At 36.1% G+C, this 22,650-nt stretch overlaps 1 protein-coding gene across 2 annotated transcripts; it reads left to right on the forward strand.

The window, feature by feature from the left end:
- Nucleotides 1-3,319: 3,319 nt before the first annotated feature.
- Nucleotides 3,320-4,361, forward strand: LOC140885324 (uncharacterized). 2 transcript variants are annotated; one of them, XM_073292291.1, is made up of 4 exons: nt 3,320-3,739; nt 3,907-3,951; nt 4,039-4,121; nt 4,189-4,361. In XM_073292291.1, the coding sequence occupies exons 1-3, from the start codon at nt 3,342-3,344 to the stop codon at nt 4,094-4,096; spliced, it is 501 nt and encodes a 166-aa protein (XP_073148392.1). In that variant the 5' UTR covers nt 3,320-3,341; the 3' UTR covers nt 4,097-4,121; nt 4,189-4,361. The 2 variants fall into 2 exon arrangements, with proteins under 2 accessions (XP_073148392.1, XP_073148391.1); XM_073292290.1 differs by having other exon boundaries at nt 4,039-4,361.
- Nucleotides 4,362-22,650: the final 18,289 nt, after the last annotated feature.

The raw sequence follows: 22,650 nt of genomic DNA on the forward strand, positions 1-22,650 counted from the left end.
AACAAATGAAATCATGTAATAAGTCGAAGTTTTATTTCATTTATATAAAAAAATGTAATCACATTCTTTATTCAATCATTCATTTAATTTTTTTGAGATTTGATCGTCTAACCAAAATTTATGATATTTCATTTTTTAGGAAGAGATATTATAAAACAAATGTTGACGACTAATTGTGTAATATTTTTGAAATTTTAGAGACTACAAATATAATCAAAAGCATCAATATTTTCTTGTCCAAGGTAAATATATATATATATACTCATTTTGTCCTACTAATTTATGTCTGTGTGTATTTTCACATATATATTAAGAAAGTATTTGGAAAAATAAATTTCTCATTTTGCCCTTATTTAGTGAAATTTTAATAAAATAAAATAATTATACATTTTAGGAATTTAATAGGGATAAATTGGTAAAAGAGTAGCACAAATTATATTTAATATAAAAACTATACTATATAATTGAGAAAGATAAAATAAATGTAGTTTAAATATGTGAGATATAGATAGTATGATTATAACTAAGTTTTATGTTGATGTTTGTATTACAATATAATACTTGGCTAATATAATCAATTGATGTTAAAATTTATGAAATCATAAAAATTTACGTGACAAAAAGTAGAAAAACACTATACTTAAATCAATTTTTTTGTCAGACATTCTTCTTATATTTAAGTTACTTAAATTCTTGAAATATTGAATATAAAAAATTTTAACTTGTTTAAAATGTGATTGTTTTAAAAAAAATATTTTTCTTCACATTTTTTTATAAGCTAATATTTTTTTCAAATAATATATTTAACATATTATTCTTAAAAACTATTAATTAATTATTACACTACATATATAAATATTTTTTATGACATGTAAAACAACATGTACTTTATATGTATATCAAATTTAAAACAATTCGATTGAATTAATATTAAAAAAATTAAGCAGAAAACATATTAATGTCTTATCAAGGCATTGTCGTATAAAATAATGGATGAAAAACTAAAGGTAATGAGATTAGACGACATAAAATTATTATCTACATATACTTGATTAGAGGTTCAAGAAATATTAATATAATATATCTATACTAGAAACTATGTTATTAGCGATAACAATAGAAAAATTAAAAATAATTTATTTTTATACTTAAAATCTTGAATATGAAGAAAAAAAAATATTTAAAATAACGTCACCAGTTCCACTAAAGCTAATACTCTAAGAGTTTTTTGAATTACAAGATTTGAAAAAAATTAATAAAAAAAAGTTTGGATTGACTGTTGTACATTATATGAATTTGATTTCAGAAAAAAAAAATATTTACCACAAAGTAATATATTAAATTTTTTAAAACAAGAGTTTGATGAACTTATGAAAAAATATGTATATATATATCATTAATTAATAATTATTTGTATAATTGAATTAAATACTCTTAGTATATATTTGTGTATACTATAACACACAGAATTTATATTATAAAAATATTATTTTTATTTCTATATTTTTTTAGGATATTGATTATTTTTTTATACTAAATTATTATAAATGTACATTTAAATTTGATTGTCGAAGTCAAACAAACAAATTTATTCAATAAACTGGAAAAGTATACGTAAGAAAAATTTGAATATATTATTACGTATGACCAAGATTATTGAGAATCAAAGCAAGTCAAACTACAATAATTGTCTTATGATTATCATGGTTTACCAAAGAAAAAATAATAATACATGATTTATATTTATTTTATTAATAGAAGATCAACTTTCATTTTCAAATAAAACTTTTAAAAAAAGGAAAAATAAATTTTTTTTTCGCTAACTTATTTACTTGTAGGATCTGGTCCACTAAGTTTTTAAAGTTTTATTTTGGTATGCTAAATTTTAATTCTCAGCAATTATTGGTCTAATTGATAACGTGACAATGGAAAATACAGATTTGTAATAAAAAAACTACTGACATGACGTAAAAATGCTGAGATAAAAAATTTTTGAATTATCAAATATCATGTCAACAATTAGACTAACAATAGTAAAAAAATTAAATGTTAGTGCACCAAAACCGAATTTCACAACTCAATGGACTAAAACTCAAATTTGGACAAGTTAATAAATCATAAAATCATTTTTTCGAAATAAATTACTATTTTTACTTAAAAATCAATGTAAGTAAAATTATCATTTAATATAAATTATTCATGACGCTTGAGATTTTGTATTGTTTAAAATATTAATTGAGTGTGATTGTTATCATCAACTATAAATTTTGTTAAAACGAGAAGCGTTCGGTCATACAATTAATATCTCAGTCAATGTCATGTTTTCGATTCACATTGATTGAAAACACAATAATGGATAAGATGATTGTTTGAGTGCAATAATTGTCTTTCTCCTAGATTGAGCAATTGAAACATATTGTTTTTGTTTGTATTGTTGTACGATTTAAAATATTTGAGTTGCACAGTTACCATCAACTATAATTTTTAATTAATAACAGACAAATCACTTGATCCTACAATTTATAACATATATATATATATATATATATATATATATATATTACGCTTTTCAATAAACATACAACATGATATGTTATTGCTTTAAAGTTGTCAGTTAAAAACTAAATTAAACTCAAGGTATAAATATATAATATCACAATAACAAAAAAACGGTGATCAAGAACTGACAAATATCACAACCAAAAAAAAGAAGTTAAAGACGTAATATTCCCGCTTCACCTGCTAATTGGATATTGAATCATAGTGACTGAAGTTTAAATTTGCCACTAAAAAGTATAATAAATGATTTTAATAAAGATAAACATTTGAAATTTGATAACTTCAGTCACAGTCAAATAAAATTGTAATTACATGCAACACACTTACATTTTTTTAGTATATATAAATATATAATATTTTGAAACTATATATATATATATATATATATATATATATATATAGTTCTTTTATGGTGCCCAACACTATATGTCTACTTCATGCCCACCATGTACAAGTCAACTCATCTATTGTTACGGTCAACTCATCTATTGTACATGGTGGACATGAAGTGGACATATAATGTTGGACACCATAAAAGAACTCTATATATATATATATATATATATATATATATACTTAATGCAGCTTTGGTACTTATAGTACTACTGAATAATAATATCATCTTGCTGGCTGCATCTGGAGTAGTAGTGATCACCAGCATATTAATCTAATAATTGGATACGTTGTCTCAGTCTCTTAATTCTATCCGATCACAAAACGTTGATCTGAGCCTCTCATCCCCATTAAGAGACTGAGACAACGTACCCAATTATTAGATTAATATGCTGGTGATCACTACTACTCCAGATGCAGCCAGCAAGATCATATTATTATTCAGTAGTACTATAAGTACCAAAGCTGCATTAAGCCACACAAAGATTAATCTTCCCGTCATAAATATTATTTCTCGACGCGCCACCATTATTAATTATAATTATAATTATAATATTGCTGCTGCTGCAGTAGCATTAATATTGGTGTCATCTCCAGCTGCAAATGCAATTGGAGATGATGAGACTCTATCGAATGTGCCGCAAACTTTATCCAGCAGCGAGAAGACCCAAGTCAGAATCCAACGACCCAAGTCGACGAAATCAGAGACTTGCACCAGTAAATGCGTCAGCACTTGCATTCAGGGTGGCTTTGGATCTCCTGGAGAAGGCCTTCTCAATATCAGAAGGTATACTGCAGATTCATTCATTATTATATATATATATATATATATTTTTTAATAATTTCTTTTTTATATATAATTCTTTGTCGTACGTTAATTAGCTAGCTAGTTTGCTTTAATTTTGTGTGCAGACCTCTTGTTGTTTTTTTTTTTCTTTTTTTTTTTTAGAGTAGACCTCTTGTTGTTTTCAAGGATGGATTCCGGAGCAGGAAATATTGGTAATTATTTTGCATAATTTAAATTATATATATCCTTTAATTTTGAGGTAATTAATTATTAAATAAATAATAATAATTAATTTGCAGTTTGGGAGAATGCTCTGATATCTGTAACTTGATTGGAGACGGTGACGATGGACCCTAGTAGCCAGCCTATCATGCATCATGTGGTATGGATCGAATGCATTTTTGAAATCCAATATATAAATATATATTCATAATCTACTTGGCATGCAGGTAGCTAGCTAGTTTATGACATCCATCGGCCGGAAACAATTATATATAATTGCACTTAGTAATTTCTCTCGAGAGTACTGTTAATTACTAATATATAATATAATGGAGAGAATTGGGAAATCTATCTAGTCTCCAGAGAATGTTATTATATAGTACGTACACCAAAAATTTTAGCGTTGGATATATATATAGATAATTAAGACTAAAAATTATTATTATTATTATTATTATTATTATTATTATTATTATTATTATCTAACATGAATCTTAATGTAACATATTTTTTCACAAGTTCTAAAAAATAATTACATTTTTTCATCAAAATGTAATGACAATTAGAATTTTACTTTTATTAAAAAAATTATTTGTTTTATAAAATTTTAATCAATAAAATAATATGTTATTTTTTAAATATATTTTTCATTTTTTTTTCTATTAGTAATCATTCTTTTGCCAGAAATTAAATCAATTTGATCGCATAGGTTGTTATCCTTATTTGAGCAAATACCAACCTCACATTTTTATGTGGTTTTCCTTATCAAACTAGAAGTTATCAAGGAGCCATATATGCATAGCATTGAATAGGGAGTCACCAAACCAGCTACACCTGTTAGAGTAGATGTCCTGCAAGCCAACTGTTGGCTTGGGATTTTATTGACTCATGTGTAATAAACAATCTTTATTTTAATATAATTACTCTTTTAATCAATTCTGACATTTACTTTATCTGCAAACCCATGCAAGCTGCATAGATAAAGACCTTGAATATACTATAGTAAATAAATATGAGGTTGTACATGTGATGACAATCATAAAACACATATTTCAATTACTGTATATTCTAAATTAAGTTCCTAGTCGATTGAGCCGTCCAAAATAAGGATAAGGATCGCTCGAGCTTGAGACTAGAATCTGTGACGATGTGTACCACGTTTCATTGGTATGGACATAGAGATATTCAATCATACAGATTGGTGCTCATACGATGAGTTCACTGAACTACCCTCCCTCGGATTTCCCAAGTGGTTATTATTCATCGAGTGGATAAAACCGTGGTTATGGTTGTACACCATTAGTCCTTACGACCCGACACAACACTGAGGCTCTACATGCTAGGATTGTGTTTTGACTCGTTTACCAACTCCAAGAGGGTCATCAGGTGGCGAGATTGGGTACAGTTATGATACATGTAGAAGCAAGTGCATTGTAGTTGGAAATTCATCGCTCACCTACGGGTGTGGATATCCTATGTGATCTTATGAGATAATAGTGCATGAAATCTTTGGCCAGAGTATGAAATGTACATTAGGGTAAAGTGGTTCCCTAGTTGCACATGCGATGCCACTATGTATTCTCTTAAATGTATCACATCGTTATTGAACTTCACATGCAACCCTCGATGAACCAATGGTTGCAGATTCGATCGGGATATATGAGATGAAGGGACCGTACTGTACGATAACCATAATCGACTGGTTCTTGCAGGCACTATCAGTGATACCTAGGGAATCATGGGGCGATGCTACTAGACGATCTTACCTTGATTCGATGGGTCCATCAAAAATGAATTCTGACATTCTTATGATTAAGGAATTGATGCATAGAATTGAGCTAATAAGGGTAAGCCCGAATAAAGGACAATGTCCTGAATCACAAAGAGTTGTGAACCCATGGCTAGTTGTATTCCTGAACCATTGAGGGTCACACAAGCACTAGTTTCCCTATTTCCGTTGAGATAAATTCAAAGAGTTGAATTTATAATAAACAAATTTGATTGGATCAAATGATAAGCTTATAAATGAGTTTAGAATGGCTTATAGAATTTTTTGAGAGCACAACTGCTAAAACAGTTAAGGGAGTGCACCTGCTTAATTTAAGTGGAAGTGTTCTAAAATTAGCAGCTGTCTTATTTATGCTTTATTGGTTTCGAAAATTTAAAGTGTGCATCATAATAACGATTAAGTTAAAATCATCACAATCGGTGATATTGGATCATCGATCGGGATTATGATAATATTAATACAATGGGTGCATGAATCATGGACTAGTAGGAGTACAAATCTTGAATTATATGTGTATGTGATTTTCGAGAATCACTTAATTGTGGCATGCAAATTTTAAAATTGTTTTAATTAATTGCATGTATAATTAAGGCATACACGTGTATATATTAAAAAGCATAATTCTTGAAAATCCTAATCTCTATCATTCAGGCAATTTTCGAAATTGCTCTCTCCCTTTGTGCTTGAAGAATTCGGCCACCTTAATCAATAAGGTTGGAATTGATTTCTTTTTCTTAATTCAATCTTAACGCAAATTTCTTCTTTTCTCTCTAGTGCGAGTTAGAAGAGGAATAGGCAAATTGGTCGTGGACTTGATTTGGAGATTGAAGAAGGAGATACTCCAGTTGATCATTCGTAGGAAATTACAACAAGAGCTATATCCGCTAATCCCAGGATAGTTGGTGCCAAGTGAGATATTCACTAAAGATATAATTTCGTAAACATCCTATGAATTTCAATTAAATCATACGAGTGTCCAAGCATGTTTTGAATGTTAAGACGAAAAATTTTAAACTTCCGCTGCATCTTGGGCACGAGAACACGGTGCTCCAACAGTGGTATCAGAGTCAGGTTCTCTATATCGTATGGTTAAATTTCATGTTCAGTTTTTTTTTTTATTTTTAACTGCATAAGAAAATTCTGAAAAATCGCAACACCTTAAAATTTATTTTTTCCAAAATTTTTTTCAAAATAAAAAATAAAAAATTATGTTACTGTTCACGTGAACAGTAACACGCGTTGTTATTGTTCACGTGTGAACAGTAACGGGCTGCCTGAACAGGTCGGGCAGCCCCAACGGGCAGGCTGCCCAAATTGTTCGGGCAGCCCTTGGAATGAGATTGGGCTGCCCAAAAAGTTTTTGGGCAGTCCCGACAATGGACCCGATGCGATTTTATAATTTTTAAATTAATTTGGGTTAAATTAAAATTAATGAAAATTTGACTAATTTATCCTTACAATTAATTTTTAGTAAAATTATAAATATTTTCTTATAAAATAAATAATTAGAATGTAATTTTAATTATTTATAGTAAAAGAAATTTTACAAGAAATTAATTATTATTGAATTAATTGGAAATTAAATAAAGGAGTTTATTTAATTTATTAATTCATTTAATAATTATGACGGTTAGTAATAAAATGACAAGATACATGATTTGTTTTTTTTTTTTTAATATTTGATATTATATGCATGAAGGATGATCGAGAGCCGTGACCAATATGCTAGGTGTATGTTAGGATATTTTATTATTTTTATTATTTCTTTTATTTTGAATAAAAGTGGACTTGGTTTATGGCCCGTTCCCACTCCATGAGATGTATCTCTTATGTGTCATAGCTATTCAAATGTAATTATTAGAATTAGTGGGAGATCAAGATTGGAAGATGGTGGGCCCAATGAAAAAGATGAAGACATGTAAAATATTGAAAGCTTATGTAATAAGTTGCATTTGCATCTCTACATTTACCTAGGATTTGGACTTTGATCCATGTTTGGCTCGCATGGATCAAATAGTATTGACAATCGATCATCCTTGTTTATTTAATTATCATATTATGATATATGTGATATATAGTAATATGCATGTATGTATATTATTAGATAATATAGTTGCATGAATCCGGCAAACATACAAAATCATGACGCACGATTTTTAAAATAAAATGATGAGACAATTTCAAAATTAAAATCCCTCATTTTGAATGAGATTCAAAATTTATATCAAGCCACAAAAGTAAAAATTAAAAGAGTTTAATTTATTTTTGCCTTCCATCAACGGTGGTTGCATGATGAACGCTACCCGCGGTTAGTGCCTGGCTCATATTATTGGGGAGGTCTGGACACCGAAAAGCTGTGACTTCCACTGACATAGATGATGTGAATTGGGTGGAACTACAAGATTAGACTAGTATCAATGTCTAAACAAAAGAATAAATTTTTTTTTTTTAAAATGTGAGCACCTCGCTCGATCGGTGAAATATCACCGATCGAGCGAGCTCCTCAGCTCAACTCTCGGGTGCCTGAGCAATTGGTCTCGCTCGATCTGCCAAATTTTGCAGATCGAGCGAGTCCTCTGAGTACAACCTTTTGTCCAGCAACAAGAAGGCCTCGCTCGATCGGTCATTTCCTATCGATCGAGCGAGCATAGGAACAGAAGAAAAATCAGAGAAAGTTGCTGCTGTCAAAACGAGATCTTCCATGCCATTCAACCTAGTATCAACTCCTATGGATTCCATACATAGTCAGAAACCAACAAGCATGCTAAACATGGTATAGTTGATAGGATTGAATCATCTCCAAGCCTTTAAAACATAAACAAGGCTTCTCAAAATAAGCAAGAACATTGCTATATAAACAAGATCAAGATACATCATGTTGATTCAAGGATTTACATCATATCTCAATCCTATAAACATCAACAAAACCACAACTAAATCATCTACAAGTTTTGGTACAAGTATCTTATAACATGATCATGTTTAAGGTTCAATTCTACAACATGACAGCTCACTCACTTCTAACTCGAATCATCACGCTATGTTCTCTCATCCCTTGTTCTTCAATTCCGCTTTTGTCCGGATCCACTCCCTCCTATTGCAATGACACATACAACAAAACAATAGCCGGATAACTTCGGTGAAAAATAGATTTCCCAGTAAAAGCGACTAAACATGCATAACAACATATATCAAGATCATGATATAAAAGTAAATACAATGCATGTTTTCAAAATAAGGTTCATGTCGTCAATCATCGGTTGGGATCCCGAGAAGTAGATATCATAACTAATCCACCGACTCTCCCGCTTGAGGTGGGGTTACTTATCTTTCTTCTCTAGACTTTGAAGCAATCATATATGCAATTCAGACGCTAGGCTAAAACAACCACCCAGGCCATACATATACCATTCCTCAAATCGTCTATTCAAACGTTTTCGTTCATTTCAAAATCAAGGAATAAGTCTTGCAAGATGAATGCAACATATATCATCATCAAAGCATTCATAACATCAAAGACTCATTCAACAACTCAAAGTAAACCACATAAGAGCAATTAAGCAAGCAAGTATGTGATTTAAGGGAACTCGATACAAACCATCTCGAGTTGTAATCCCAAACAAATAGTAGTCCACTTTTACCTTTCAAATGTGAAGTGTAGGATGTCTTCTAACTGTTCAAAGCTGTACAAGATGACCAATATAAGCCTTGACTCAATTCTGCTCAAAACCATACAACTTGAATGTAGAATAGTCTCAAACCTTGTTCCTTCTTCTATCGATTTCGAAGTCAAGATCAATGAATTGAAATGTCCTGTTCAAGCACTGAAACGATAGCATAACAATCAAGGAATCATCAGCTAATATTTCAGCAACTTCGGAATCCAAAAACAATAGCAAATCACTTCAAATCAATAGTTTGACGGCATATCGGTGTCACTTCGGCGATTCCGAACATATCAAGAACAACATCAGCTATATACAATTCAAAAACAGCATAATCCTCAACATATCAACAGTTATTCAATCAAATCATAGCTGGAATTCATAAGAACATGATATACAAATCAATCTTCAACTCAACTTCAAGATTATCAAAGATAGAAGCTCAACAACATCAAATCAATACCAGCTTCTGATCCCTGTCATTTTTGAACTGTCAAACATTGATGAACAAAGAAGAAACTTACATCAAATCGAAGGTCGTCTTGCGAGGATTCCAGAACATCTTTTGGAATCGAAATCGGATATCCGTAGCTCAAGATATATGAATTTGAAGGTAAAGATGAAGCTTGGAATCTCTGCTCTCGGTTCTTCCTTTCTTGTTCTCTGAAAATTCCTTGATAAGTCTGATGGAAATAGTGAATCACACGTACATAACAATTTTCCATAACAAGTGTCCATATAATTTTAGGATTTTGCACTTTGGCCCCTCAACTATTCAAAAATTGCAATTCAATCCTCAATTTCTTAATTCATTCAATTTCAATCCTAAATAATTTAAGAATATTAGAATTTAAATCAAAACTCTAAATATTCCCAAATTAAATATTCTTGGATCAAAATTAAATAATTCTGAGCGTTACAATTCTCCCCCACTAAGACACGATTTCGTCCTCGAAATCTGAAGTAATATCAATAGATCATATATCAAATATCAGATAACAGAAAACTAAAGAAGACTCACATCATTGGAATATCTCAGGAAATCTTTGCTTCATATCAGATTCAGTCTCCCTAGTCTCTTCTTCAATACCATGACAACTCCACTGAACTTTCACAAGTGGAATAGTCTTCGTTCGTAGTTGCTTCTCTTTTCGATCAAAAATCTGAATTGTCTTTTCAAAATAACTCAAAGTCTCGTCGAGTTCAGCCTCATCAGATTGAAGCACATGAGATTCATCAGCAAGATATTTTTGAAGCATCGATACATGAAAGACATCATGTATTTCAGATAACGATGGAGGAAGAGCTAATCGATAGGTGAGATTGCCTATTTTCTCCAGAATTTCATAAGGACCGATGTAGCGTGGAGACAATTTCCCTTGCTTGCCAAATCTGACTGTGCCTCTGAACGGAGAAATCTTCAAAAATACACGATCCCCCTGTTCAAAATACAATGGTCGACGTCGAATGTTGGCATATTTCGTCTGTCTATCTTGAGCTGTCTTCATTCGTTTCTGAATAAGCTTCACCTGGTCATTCATATCACGTATCATATTAGGACCAGTATCAGGTACTTCAGAAATATCATCCCAATACAAAGGAGATCGACATTTTCTTCCATATAAAGCTTCAAAATGAGCCATTCCTATACTCGATTGATAGCTGTTGTTGTACAAGAATTCACAAAGAGGTAGTGATTCTTGCCAACTAGTGCCAAAATCAAGAACTACAGCTCTCAACATGTCCTCCAATGTCTGAATAGTACGCTCAGACTGTCCGTCAGTCTGTGGATGATAAGCTGTGCTCAAGTGTAACTGAGTACCCAACGCACTTTGCAAACTATGCCAGAAATGTGATGTGAATCGCGGATCACGATCTGATACAATAGATTTCGGCACTCCGTGCAATCTGACAACTTCACGGATATAAATCTCTGCTATCTGGTCGTGTCTATACATCATACGATATGGAATAAAACACGCTGATTTCGTCAATCTGTCAATAATCACCCAGATAGCATCACAACCTCTAGAAGATCGAGGTAATCTAGTCACAAAGTCCATGGAAATATGATCTCATTTCCATTCAGGTACAGACAAACTCTGTAACAAACCAGGTGGTCTCTTCCTCTCAGCCTTCACCTGCTGGCAATTCAAACATCGAGCTACAAAATCAGTGATATCAGTCTTCATTTTCTTCCACCAATAATGAGCTTTCAGATCGTTATACATCTTCCTACCACCAGGATGAATATTGTAACGACTACAATGCGCCTCTTTCAGTAGTTGTTGACGTACATCAGAAATATCAGGCACTACAAGGCGATTGTGAACGTATAGAAGATCATCTTGAACCCGATATTCAGATACATGCCCTGATCGGACTTTCTCAATCGAGTTCTGTACATTCTGATCACGTTTCTGAGCATCTCGAATTCTTACCAATAAAGCTGGTTCAACTTGCATTTGATAGAGTCGTAATGGCTGATATTTTGTATCAAATACTAATCCAGATAAACAGCAATTTTCAATCAAATTCGATACACCAATCGTCGATAAGGATAAAGAACATACCTTTCGACTCAATGCATCAGCTGCTGCATTCGATTTTCCTGGATAATATTTAATTTCACAGTCAAAGTCTTTCAGCAAATCAAGCCATCTCCTGAAACGACCCTAACTCTATAATAAATAATTATGCGGAAATTTTTTTTTTTTTTTACTACTAAATAAAATATGTACATATATGCCCATACATATATGCACATAATAAAATATTTAAAATAAATACATGAATAAATAAATAAACAATTAAATACTTAAGTAAAATGCATTCTTTAAATTAAATAAATATCTGAGTCAACCCTATAATTAAAAATATATTGCATAATTAAAATGAATAAAAATGTGTGCATGCACTAAAAATATTTAATAAAATATTCAAAAACCTCAACCCTTAAAAATATTAAAATGTATCATAAGACAACATGTATGGTGACTCAGAAGCTGTCACGGTCACGGGGCCACTGCTACATGTCTGCTCATACGTCCTCACCACCGGTAGGGGTAACCTGCTCCTCTACATACTCACCTGCACCATATCAGTGTAGTGAGCCTAGAGGCCCAACATGCATACTAACAAGGGTTTAAAATAATTTAATACACTTTCATACATAATACTTAATCTATAAATGCATGAGCATGCCTCAAAATATTAACATAAATGTTACTTAAGAAAATCACTGAATTATACATAACATACATAATATCATACATACTTGAGTTGTTGAGCACTTATTTTCTTAACATCGAATGGTCCTATCCGTAAGTGTGACCCATACTTATAGTGCGACTGATCAGTCTAAGAAACCATCGTACGAGGCTGGTGGCGAACCACCCATACATAAATGGCAGAAACTGCCCATACATAAATGGGCACACTACTTCAATTTCCACCTAAAATATTTTATTTGCTCAACCATAGAATTTCAATCATAGCACAAAAATTGATTTCATGAATGCATGTACTTAAATAAATTGTGTGTCCTTCATATATATTTAATTTATTTTCTTACTAACATATAAATATTAAAATAACTTAAATGCATAAAAATAATTAAATATATAATCAGGACACATGCAGTTTTTCTCATGGATGGTCCTGGACTGCTGGCCCTACACTCAAGCCCATTAACTTAAATCTGGCCCATTAATATACTTAAGCCCAATATCTTAAACTTTAAGCCCAATTAATTAATCTAAGCCCAATTAAATTAATTAAGCCCATTAAAATTACACTAAGCCCAATAACACTTAAACTGGCCCATTGGGCCCAAAAACCCAAAGACTGGCCCATTAACTTTTATGGGCCCAAAAGCCCATAAAATTAATGGACTAATTTAATTAAAATTTTAAAAGTCCAAATAAAATTATTTGGGAGTCCAAATAATTTTATTTTAATTTAATTGACTCAAAAACTCATTAATTCATACAATATTTTAAAAATAAAAAGACTCGAGCCCGGCCCACCAAACCCAGACCCGGACCCACTTAACCCGACCCACTAACTTACTGACCCGACCCGGACCCCTGACCCGACCCGGACCACACTAAACCCTAGCACCCGAAACCCTAGTCTATCCTTATCTTCTCGGCCGCCGAGGGCTCGGGCAGCAGGCCTTCATCGCCTGCTGCCGCCCTGCTCCGGCCACGACCGGCCGGAGCGCCGCCGGCAGGACCTTCCCAGGGTCCTGCCGGTTCGAACCACACCAGGCCCCCGACCCCATGCACGTCCAACCATCGAATCGAAGCCTTACATCTCCAAACCCTAGACTGTCTCGGCCGTGCACTTGGCTGAAGAAGGTGACCACCTGGACTCGTTTGGCTCGAACCACTCGAGCCACCCGAGCCCAGACCACGTACCCACACCCCTGGAACCCTAGCCATCAGCCGAACCATGCATAGAGAGAAAGAAAACGTGAGCATGCTATGAATTCGAAGAACAATGCACCCACAACCAACATTCAATCGATTGTTTTGAAAAATAATTCAAGGATTTAGATGCCTACCATAACTTACATAATATATACTGATATGACGTTAAAAGGAGAAGAAAAATCATGCCTTTCACCGTAGATATGGATTTAACACGTGTAGGAAGGACTTCGGGACGACGGGACGACTTTGGCTTGCTTGGAACCTTCAAAAGGATGGCTATGGTGTTCTTGGAGATGGTCTTGGCCAAAGGAGATGAGGATTTTGTGAGAGTGGAGGCGGCTAAGGGGGTGAAGTAATCGGCTAATAGGGTTTGGGTAGATTAGGTTTTATTTTGGTGTTAATTAAATATAGGTTAAATAATTAAATATAAAAGGTTTTAAATATTAAATATGTAACTTAAACTCCTAATTGAACATTTAAAAATCAGATAACTAAAATAAAATCTCGAAATATAAATTTAAGGGAATTTTAAAAATACTAAAAAGTCAATATTTTGACTAATTTTGGATAAAAATGACCCCTAAAATTAAATAAAATTAAATACTTAAAATTTTGAGATAATAAAACTCAAAATAATATTTTAAGGCTCCAAAAAGGCTCATAAAATAATTTGGCTAGAAAGTTGTCATCACGTCCGTCCACGGTCCCGTCTACGCGATCAAATAATAAAAATACTAAAATTTATAAAAAAATCACTAATTATGGGTTAAATGCTTAAAAATAAATTAAATCATGCATAAATAATTCACATAATTATTTAACCCATAAATCATAAATTTAAATAATTAAATATCCTAATTACGCAGGCGGATTTATGTAATTAAAATACCGGGTGTTACAATTCTCCCCCCCTTAAATTGAATTTCGTCCTCGAAATTAAAGTACTTACCCGAACAACTCTGGGTAGCGAGTCCTCATATCCTCCTCGGTCTCCCAAGTAGCTTCCTCCTCCGAGTGATTCAGCCACTGGACTCTGACCATCGGTATGACCCGCGTCCTAAGCCTCCGCTCCTCTCTAGCCAAGATCCGCACTGGTCTCTCCTCGTACACAAGATCTGGTGGCAACTGTAAGGGCTCGAAATCCAACACATGCGATGGGTTGGAGACATATCTCCGAAGCATGGATACATGGAAAACGTTGTGCACTGCCGCTAGCCCTGGAGGTAGAGCTAAACGATAGGCCAACGTGCCAACTCGCTCCAAGATCTCGAATGGCCCTATATACCTCGGATTAAGCTTGCCTCTCCGTCCAAAACGCGCTACTCCCTTCATAGGTGACACCTTCAAGAATACGTGATCACCTACAGCGAACTTCAAATCGCATCGTCTGGCATCTGCATAACTCTTCTGCCGACTCTGCGCAGTCCTCATCCTCTCTCGAATCTGCGTCACGATCTCAGCTGTCTGCTGCACAATCTCCGGACCCAACAAAATCCGCTCACCAACCTCATTCCAATGCACCGGAGATCTGCATCTCCTCCCATAAAGTGCTGCATAAGGAGCCATACCTATAGACGACTGAAAGCTGTTGTTATAGGTAAACTCCACTAATGGCAGTCTAGTCTCCCAAGATCCTCGAAAATCGATGACACAAGCTCTCAGAAGATCCTCGAGAACCTGGATAACTCTCTCGGACTGACCATCTGTCTGGGGATGAAATGCTGTACTGAACAAAAGTCTAGTCCCTAAGGCTGTGTGCAGACTCTTCCAAAACGCTGAGGTGAATCTCGGATCTCTGTCTGACACGATAGACACTGGTATGCCATGCAGTCTAACAATCTCTCTGATGTACAGCTCTGCATACTGTGTCAAAGTGTAAGTAGTCCTTACCGGCAAGAAATGAGCTGACTTGGTGAGTCTATCCACAATCACCCAAATCGCTGTACACCCTCTGGTACTCCTCGGTAAGCCAACCACAAAGTCCATCGTAATATTCTCCCATTTCCATTCCGGAATAGGGAGAGGTCTAAGAAGTCCTGCTGGACGCTGATGCTCTGCTTTGACTTGCTGACAAGTCAAGCACTCTGACACCACTCTCCCGATGTCACTCTTCATCCCAGGCCACCAATACAATAGCTGCAAGTCTTTGTACATCTTCGTACTTCCGAGGTGAATGGAGTACGGAGATGCGTGAGCCTCTGTCAAAAATCTCAGCTCGCAACAGATCAACGTTCGGTACCCACATCCTCCCACGGTACTGAACGATGCCATCCTCCACTGTATACAAGAGATTACCTCTAGCCTCATCTCTCTGTCTCCATCGCTGTAGCTCCTCATCAGTGGACTGTCCCTCTCTAATCCGATCTCGCAGAACTGGCTGTACCGTCAACACTGCCAAGCTCGGTGCATGGCCCCTCGGATAGCACTCCAAGCCAAATCTCTGAATCTCAGTCTGTAGTGGTAACTGCACACTCAAACATGATACCACTGATGACTTCCGACTCAAAGCATCGGCCACTACATTAGCTTTACCCGGATGGTAGCTAATGTCACAATCATAATCCTTAACAAGCTCAAGCCATCTGCGCTGCCTCATGTTCAACTCCTTCTGGGTGAAGAAGTACTTGAGACTCTTGTGGTCGGTGAAAATCTTGCACTTCTCGCCGTAAAGATAGTGCCTCCAGATTTTCAACGCAAATACCACTGCTGCAAGCTCCAAATCATGCGTCGGATAGTTCTGCTCATGAATCTTCAACTGTCGCGACGCATATGCGATAACTCTGCCACTCTACATAAGTACTGCACCCAAACCAAGCTTGGACGCGTCGGTGTACACCACTAACTCCTCATGTGGCACTGTCATAGCTAACACAGGTGCTGAAGTAAGTGCATCCTTCAGTTGATCAAAGCTCCTCTGACAATCTGGACTCCAATTATACTTCGCGTTCTTCTTGGTTAAGGAAGTCAAGGGTACTGCAATAGAGGAAAAACCCTTGATGAACTTCCTATAGTATCCTGCTAAACCCAAGAAGCTGCGAATCTCCGAATCATTCTTTGGAATCCCCCAATCCCTCACTGCCTGCACCTTGGACTGATCCACTGCAATCCCATCCCTAGAAATAATGTGGCCTAGAAACGCCACCTGCTCCAACCAAAACTCACACTTACTGAACTTTGCAAACAGTCGATGCTCCCTCAAAGTCTGCAAGGCTGTATGCAAATGTTGTGTATGCTCCTCAATGCTCCTCGAGTAGATCAATATGTCATCAATGAATACAATGACAAACTGATCTAGATACGGCTGGAAGACACGATGCATGAGATCCATAAAAACTGCTGGAGCATTGGTCAACCCAAAAGGCATCACCAAGAACTCATAGTGTCCATATCGTGTCCTAAAGGCAGTCTTAGACACGTCTGAATCTCTGACTCTCAGCTGATGGTAACCAGACCACAGATCGATCTTGGAGAATACCGAAGCTCCCTGCAACTGATCGAATAAATCCTCTATCCTCGGTAGTGGATACTTATTCTTCACTGTGACTCTCTTGAGCTCTCGGTAGTCGATGCACAATCTCATGCTGCCGTCCTTCTTCTTCACAAACAACACTGGAGCTCCCCATGGAGAAAAGCTAGGACGAACAAAGCCCTTCTCCAACAGCTTCTGAATCTGCTCCTTCAACTCTCTCATCTCTGTAGGAGCAAGTCGATACAGTGCCTTAGAGATAGACACAGTATCCGGCAACAACTCGATACTGAACTCCACCTCTCTCACTGGTGGAACTCCTGCAACATCGTCAGAAAAAACATCTGGATAGTCACGTACCACCTCTATATCTGATAAAGATCTGCTAGAAACGTCTGAGGTAGTGACCACACTAGCAAGAAAGCCCTGACATCCATGGCGCAATAGTTTCCTCGCACGAACAAGTGATATCATCTGAGGAATACTGCTAGACTGAGATGCAAAGAAAGTAAACATCTCACCTCCTACTGGCTTCACTGACACTGTCCTACGTCGGAAATCAATCGACGCTCCCAAGGTTAAAACACTACAATCCTTAATTCTAATCACAAAGAAACGAAATTCTTATTCTAGCATGCTGATAGTTAAACTCAAGTAACAGGCATTCAGATATAATCGCAATTAACAAAAGCAAAGAATTGAAAAAGTTCTAGGGGTTAGGTATATCGGTGATCAAGGAGGTATCTGGGTCTGCCTCCTCTGCCTGCATCACAAATACTCGTCCACTGACATTCTGCCTCTGCGGGCAGTTGGCAATCTGATGCCTCGGCTCTTTGCAACGATAGCAGACTCCTGCTCCCATAAGACACTGCCCGGAATGCATCTTCTGACACTTCGGGCATACTGGATATCTCCCTGGAGTAGGGGCCCCGCCCCTAGTCTGCTGCTGTGGCTTCCCCTGAGGCCTCTGCTGATTCGGGCCCTTAGATGGCCCTGTAAACTGCTTCTTCGCAGGAGGCTGCGAAGACGGACGCTGGTATGCAGCCTGAAACTGCCTCTTCCCCTGCTGCTCCCTCTGGATCTCTCTCCGACCCTCCTCGGAACGCAAGGCTCTACTCACTACAGACTCGTATGTAAAGACGTCTGCCATACGCACATCATGCCTGATCTCAGCCTTCAGGCCCTCCACAAACTGTCGCAGTTTCTCCTGCGGGCTATCAGCAATCATGGGCACAAAGTGACAGCCCCTCTCAAACTGGCTCACATACTCCACAACAGACCTGTCCCCCTGACGGAGACTCATGAACTCACGGATCATGCGGCTGCGCACATCCTCAGTAAAGTACTTGGCGTAGAAGGTACGCCTAAACTCCGTCCACGTCAGTGTGGGCAAGTGAACTCCCCTAGCGGCACCCTCCCACCAAAGGGCTGCATCCCCTCTCAACATGTATGTCGCACAGTTCACCCTGTCGGTGTCTGTGATCCCCATGTAATCGAAGATGGACTCAAGAGAGCGAATCCATCCCTCAGCCACCAAAGGATCGGTGGTCCCAATAAACTCCTTAGGCCCCTTCTTCTGGAACCTCTCAGCTACGTCCTCCTCATGGGATAGTCTGGGACGTGCAGCCTGCTGCTCCAACAGAGCAGTAATCCCCGCCATCATCGTAGCACTAGCCTGCTCCAGTGCTGTCATAGGGTGCTGCGGAGGTGGCGGTGGAGGTGGAGGTCTCCCTCGTCGGTTCACTGGTCTGGGAGGCATTCTGCACCACCACATATTTATTTACGTAAATCGCCATGCATAACTAAGTGTTTAAAATTAAGGCTAACTTAAATTCTAGAAATTAAATAATGCTGTAAACATTTAAAACTTACAGACCGGTAGAGTGGATTTCTGAGCTAGCATAGCAGTAATGACCCCTCCAAGGACCGTGCTCTGATACCAACTGAAACGACCCTAACTCTATAATAAATAATTATGCGGAATTTTTTTTTTTTTTACTACTAAATAAAATATGTACATATATGCCCATACATATATGCACAGAATAAAATATTTAAAATAAATACATGAATAAATAAATAAACAATTAAATACTTAAGTAAAATGCATTCTTTAAATTAAATAAATATCTGAGTCAACCCTATAATTAAAAATATATTGCATAATTAAAATGAATAAAAATGTGTGCATGCACTAAAAATATTTAATAAAATATTCAAAAACCTCAACCCTTAAAAATATTAAAATGTATCATAAGACAACATGTATGGTGACTCAGAAGCTGTCACGGTCACGGGGCCACTGCTACATGTCTGCTCATACGTCCTCACCACCGGTAGGGGTAACCTGCTCCTCTACATACTCACCTGCACCATATCAGTGTAGTGAGCCTAGAGGCCCAACATGCATACTAACAAGGGTTTAAAATAATTTAATACACTTTCATACATAATACTTAATCTATAAATGCATGAGCATGCCTCAAAATATTAACATAAATGTTACTTAAGAAAATCACTGAATTATACATAACATACATAATATCATACATACTTGAGTTGTTGAGCACTTATTTTCTTAACATCGAATGGTCCTATCCGTAAGTGTGACCCATACTTATAGTGCGACTGATCAGTCTAAGAAACCATCGTACGAGGCTGGTGGCGAACCACCCATACATAAATGGCAGAAACTGCCCATACATAAATGGGCACACTACTTCAATTTCCACCTAAAATATTTTATTTGCTCAACCATAGAATTTCAATCATAGCACAAAAATTGATTTCATGAATGCATGTACTTAAATAAATTGTGTGTTCTTCATATATATTTAATTTAATTTTTTTACTAACATATAAATATTAAAATAACTTAAATGCATAAAAATAATTAAATATATAATCAGGACACATGCAATTTTTCTCATGGATGGTCCTGGACTGCTGGCCCTACACTCAAGCCCATTAACTTAAATCTGGTCCATTAACATACTTAAGCCCAATATCTTAAACTTTAAGCCCAATTAATTATTCTAAGCCCAATTAAATTAATTAAGCCCATTAAAATTACACTAAGCCCAATAACACTTAAACTGGCCCATTGGGCCCAAAAACCCAAAGACTGGCCCATTAACTTTTATGGGCCCAAAAGCCCATAAAATTAATGGACTAATTTAATTAAAATTTTAAAAGTCCAAATAAAATTATTTGGGAGTCCAAATAATTTTATTTTAATTTAATTGACTCAAAAACTCATTAATTCATACAATATTTTAAAAATAAAAAGACTCGAGCCCGGCCCACCAAACCCGGATCCGGACCCACTTAACCCGACCCACTAACTTACTGACCCAACCCGGACCCCTGACCCGACCCGGACCACACTAAACCCTAGCACCCGAAACCCTAGTCTATCCTTATCTTCTCGGCCGCCGAGGGCTCGGGCAGCAGGCCTTCATCGCCTGCTGCCGCTCTGCTCCGGCCACGACTGGCCGGAGCACTGCCGGCAGGACCTTCCCAGGGTCCTGCCGGTTCGAACCACACCAGGCCCCCGACCCCATGCACGTCCAACCGTCGAACCGAAGCCTTACATCTCCAAACCCTAGACTGTCTCGGCCGTGCACTTGGTTGAAGAAGGTGACCACCTGGGCTCATTTGGCTCGAACCACTCGAGCCACCCGAGCCCAGACCACGTACCCACACCCCTGGAACCCTAGCCATCAACCGAACCATGCATAGAGAGAAAGAAAACGTGAGCATGCTATGAATTCGAAGAACAATGCACCCACAACCAACATTCAATCGATTTTTCTGAAAAATAATTCAAGGATTTAGATGCCTACCATAACTTACATAATATATACTGATATGACGTTAAAAGGAGAAGAAAAATCATGCCTTTCACCGTAGATATGGATTTAACACGTGTAGGAAGGACTTCGGGACGACGGGACGACTTTGGCTTGCTTGGAACCTTCAAAAGGATGGCTATGGTGTTCTTGGAGATGGTCTTGGCCGAAGGAGATGAGGATTTTGTGAGAGTGGAGGCGGCTAAGGGGGTGAAGTAATCGGCTAATAGGGTTTGGGTAGATTAGGTTTTATTTTGGTGTTAATTAAATATAGGTTAAATAATTAAATATAAAAGGTTTTAAATATTAAATATGCAACTTAAACTCCTAATTGAACATTTAAAAATCAGATAACTAAAATAAAATCTCGAAATATAAATTTAAGGGAATTTTAAAAATACTAAAAAGTCAATATTTTGACTAATTTTGGATAAAAATGACCCCTAAAATTAAATAAAATTAAATACTTAAAATTTTGAGATAATAAAACTCAAAATAATATTTTAAGGCTCCAAAAAGGCTCATAAAATAATTTGGCTAGAAAGTTGTCATCTCGTCCGTCCACGGTCCCGTCTACGCGATCAAATAATAAAAATACTAAAATTTATAAAAAATCACTAATTATGGGTTAAATGCTTAAAAATAAATTAAATCATGCATAAATAATTCACATAATTATTTAACCCATAAATCATAAATTTAAATAATTAAATATCCTAATTACGCAGGCGAATTTATGTAATTAAAATACCGGGTGTTACATCTCCGTTGTCTCATATTTAATTTTGACTGAAAAAACAGATATTTCAGACTCTTGTGATCAGAATAGATTTCAAACTGTTCCCCGTACAGATAATGTCGCCAAATCTTTAAAGCAAATACAATGGCGGCCAATTCAAGATCATGAATCGGATATCTGGTTTCGTGAGGCTTCAATTGTCTCGAGGCATAAGCAATCACATGACCTCGCTGCATTAAAACACAACCTAAACCTCGGTGAGATGCATCACAATAAACAGTAAAACCACCAGTACCTGAAGGAATCGTCAAGACTGGTGCACTGGTCAATAGTTTCTTCAACTCCAGAAAACTGGATTCACAAGTATCAGACCAGACAAATGGATTATTCTTCTGAGTCAACTGAGTAATCGGCTTTGCAATACTGGAAAAATCTTTAATAAATCGACGATAATACCCAGCCAATCCCATAAAACTCCGGATCTCAGGAACAGATGTCGGTCTCGACCAACTGATCACTGCTTCGAATTTACTTGGATCCACAGAAATACCATTTTCAGATATAATATGTCCAAGAAAGACAACCTGTTTCAGCCAAAACTCGCATTTCGACAGTTTAGCATACAGTTTCTCGGCTCTTAAAGTCTTCAATACTGTTCTCAGATGTTCAGAATGATCAATCCAATTCTTTGAATATATCAGAATATCATCAATAAAAATAATCACAAAGTCATCGAGATACTT

This window comes from Henckelia pumila, chromosome 2, assembly GCF_033568475.1.
Source record: "Henckelia pumila isolate YLH828 chromosome 2, ASM3356847v2, whole genome shotgun sequence".
Classification (NCBI taxonomy): Eukaryota; Viridiplantae; Streptophyta; class Magnoliopsida; order Lamiales; family Gesneriaceae; genus Henckelia; species Henckelia pumila.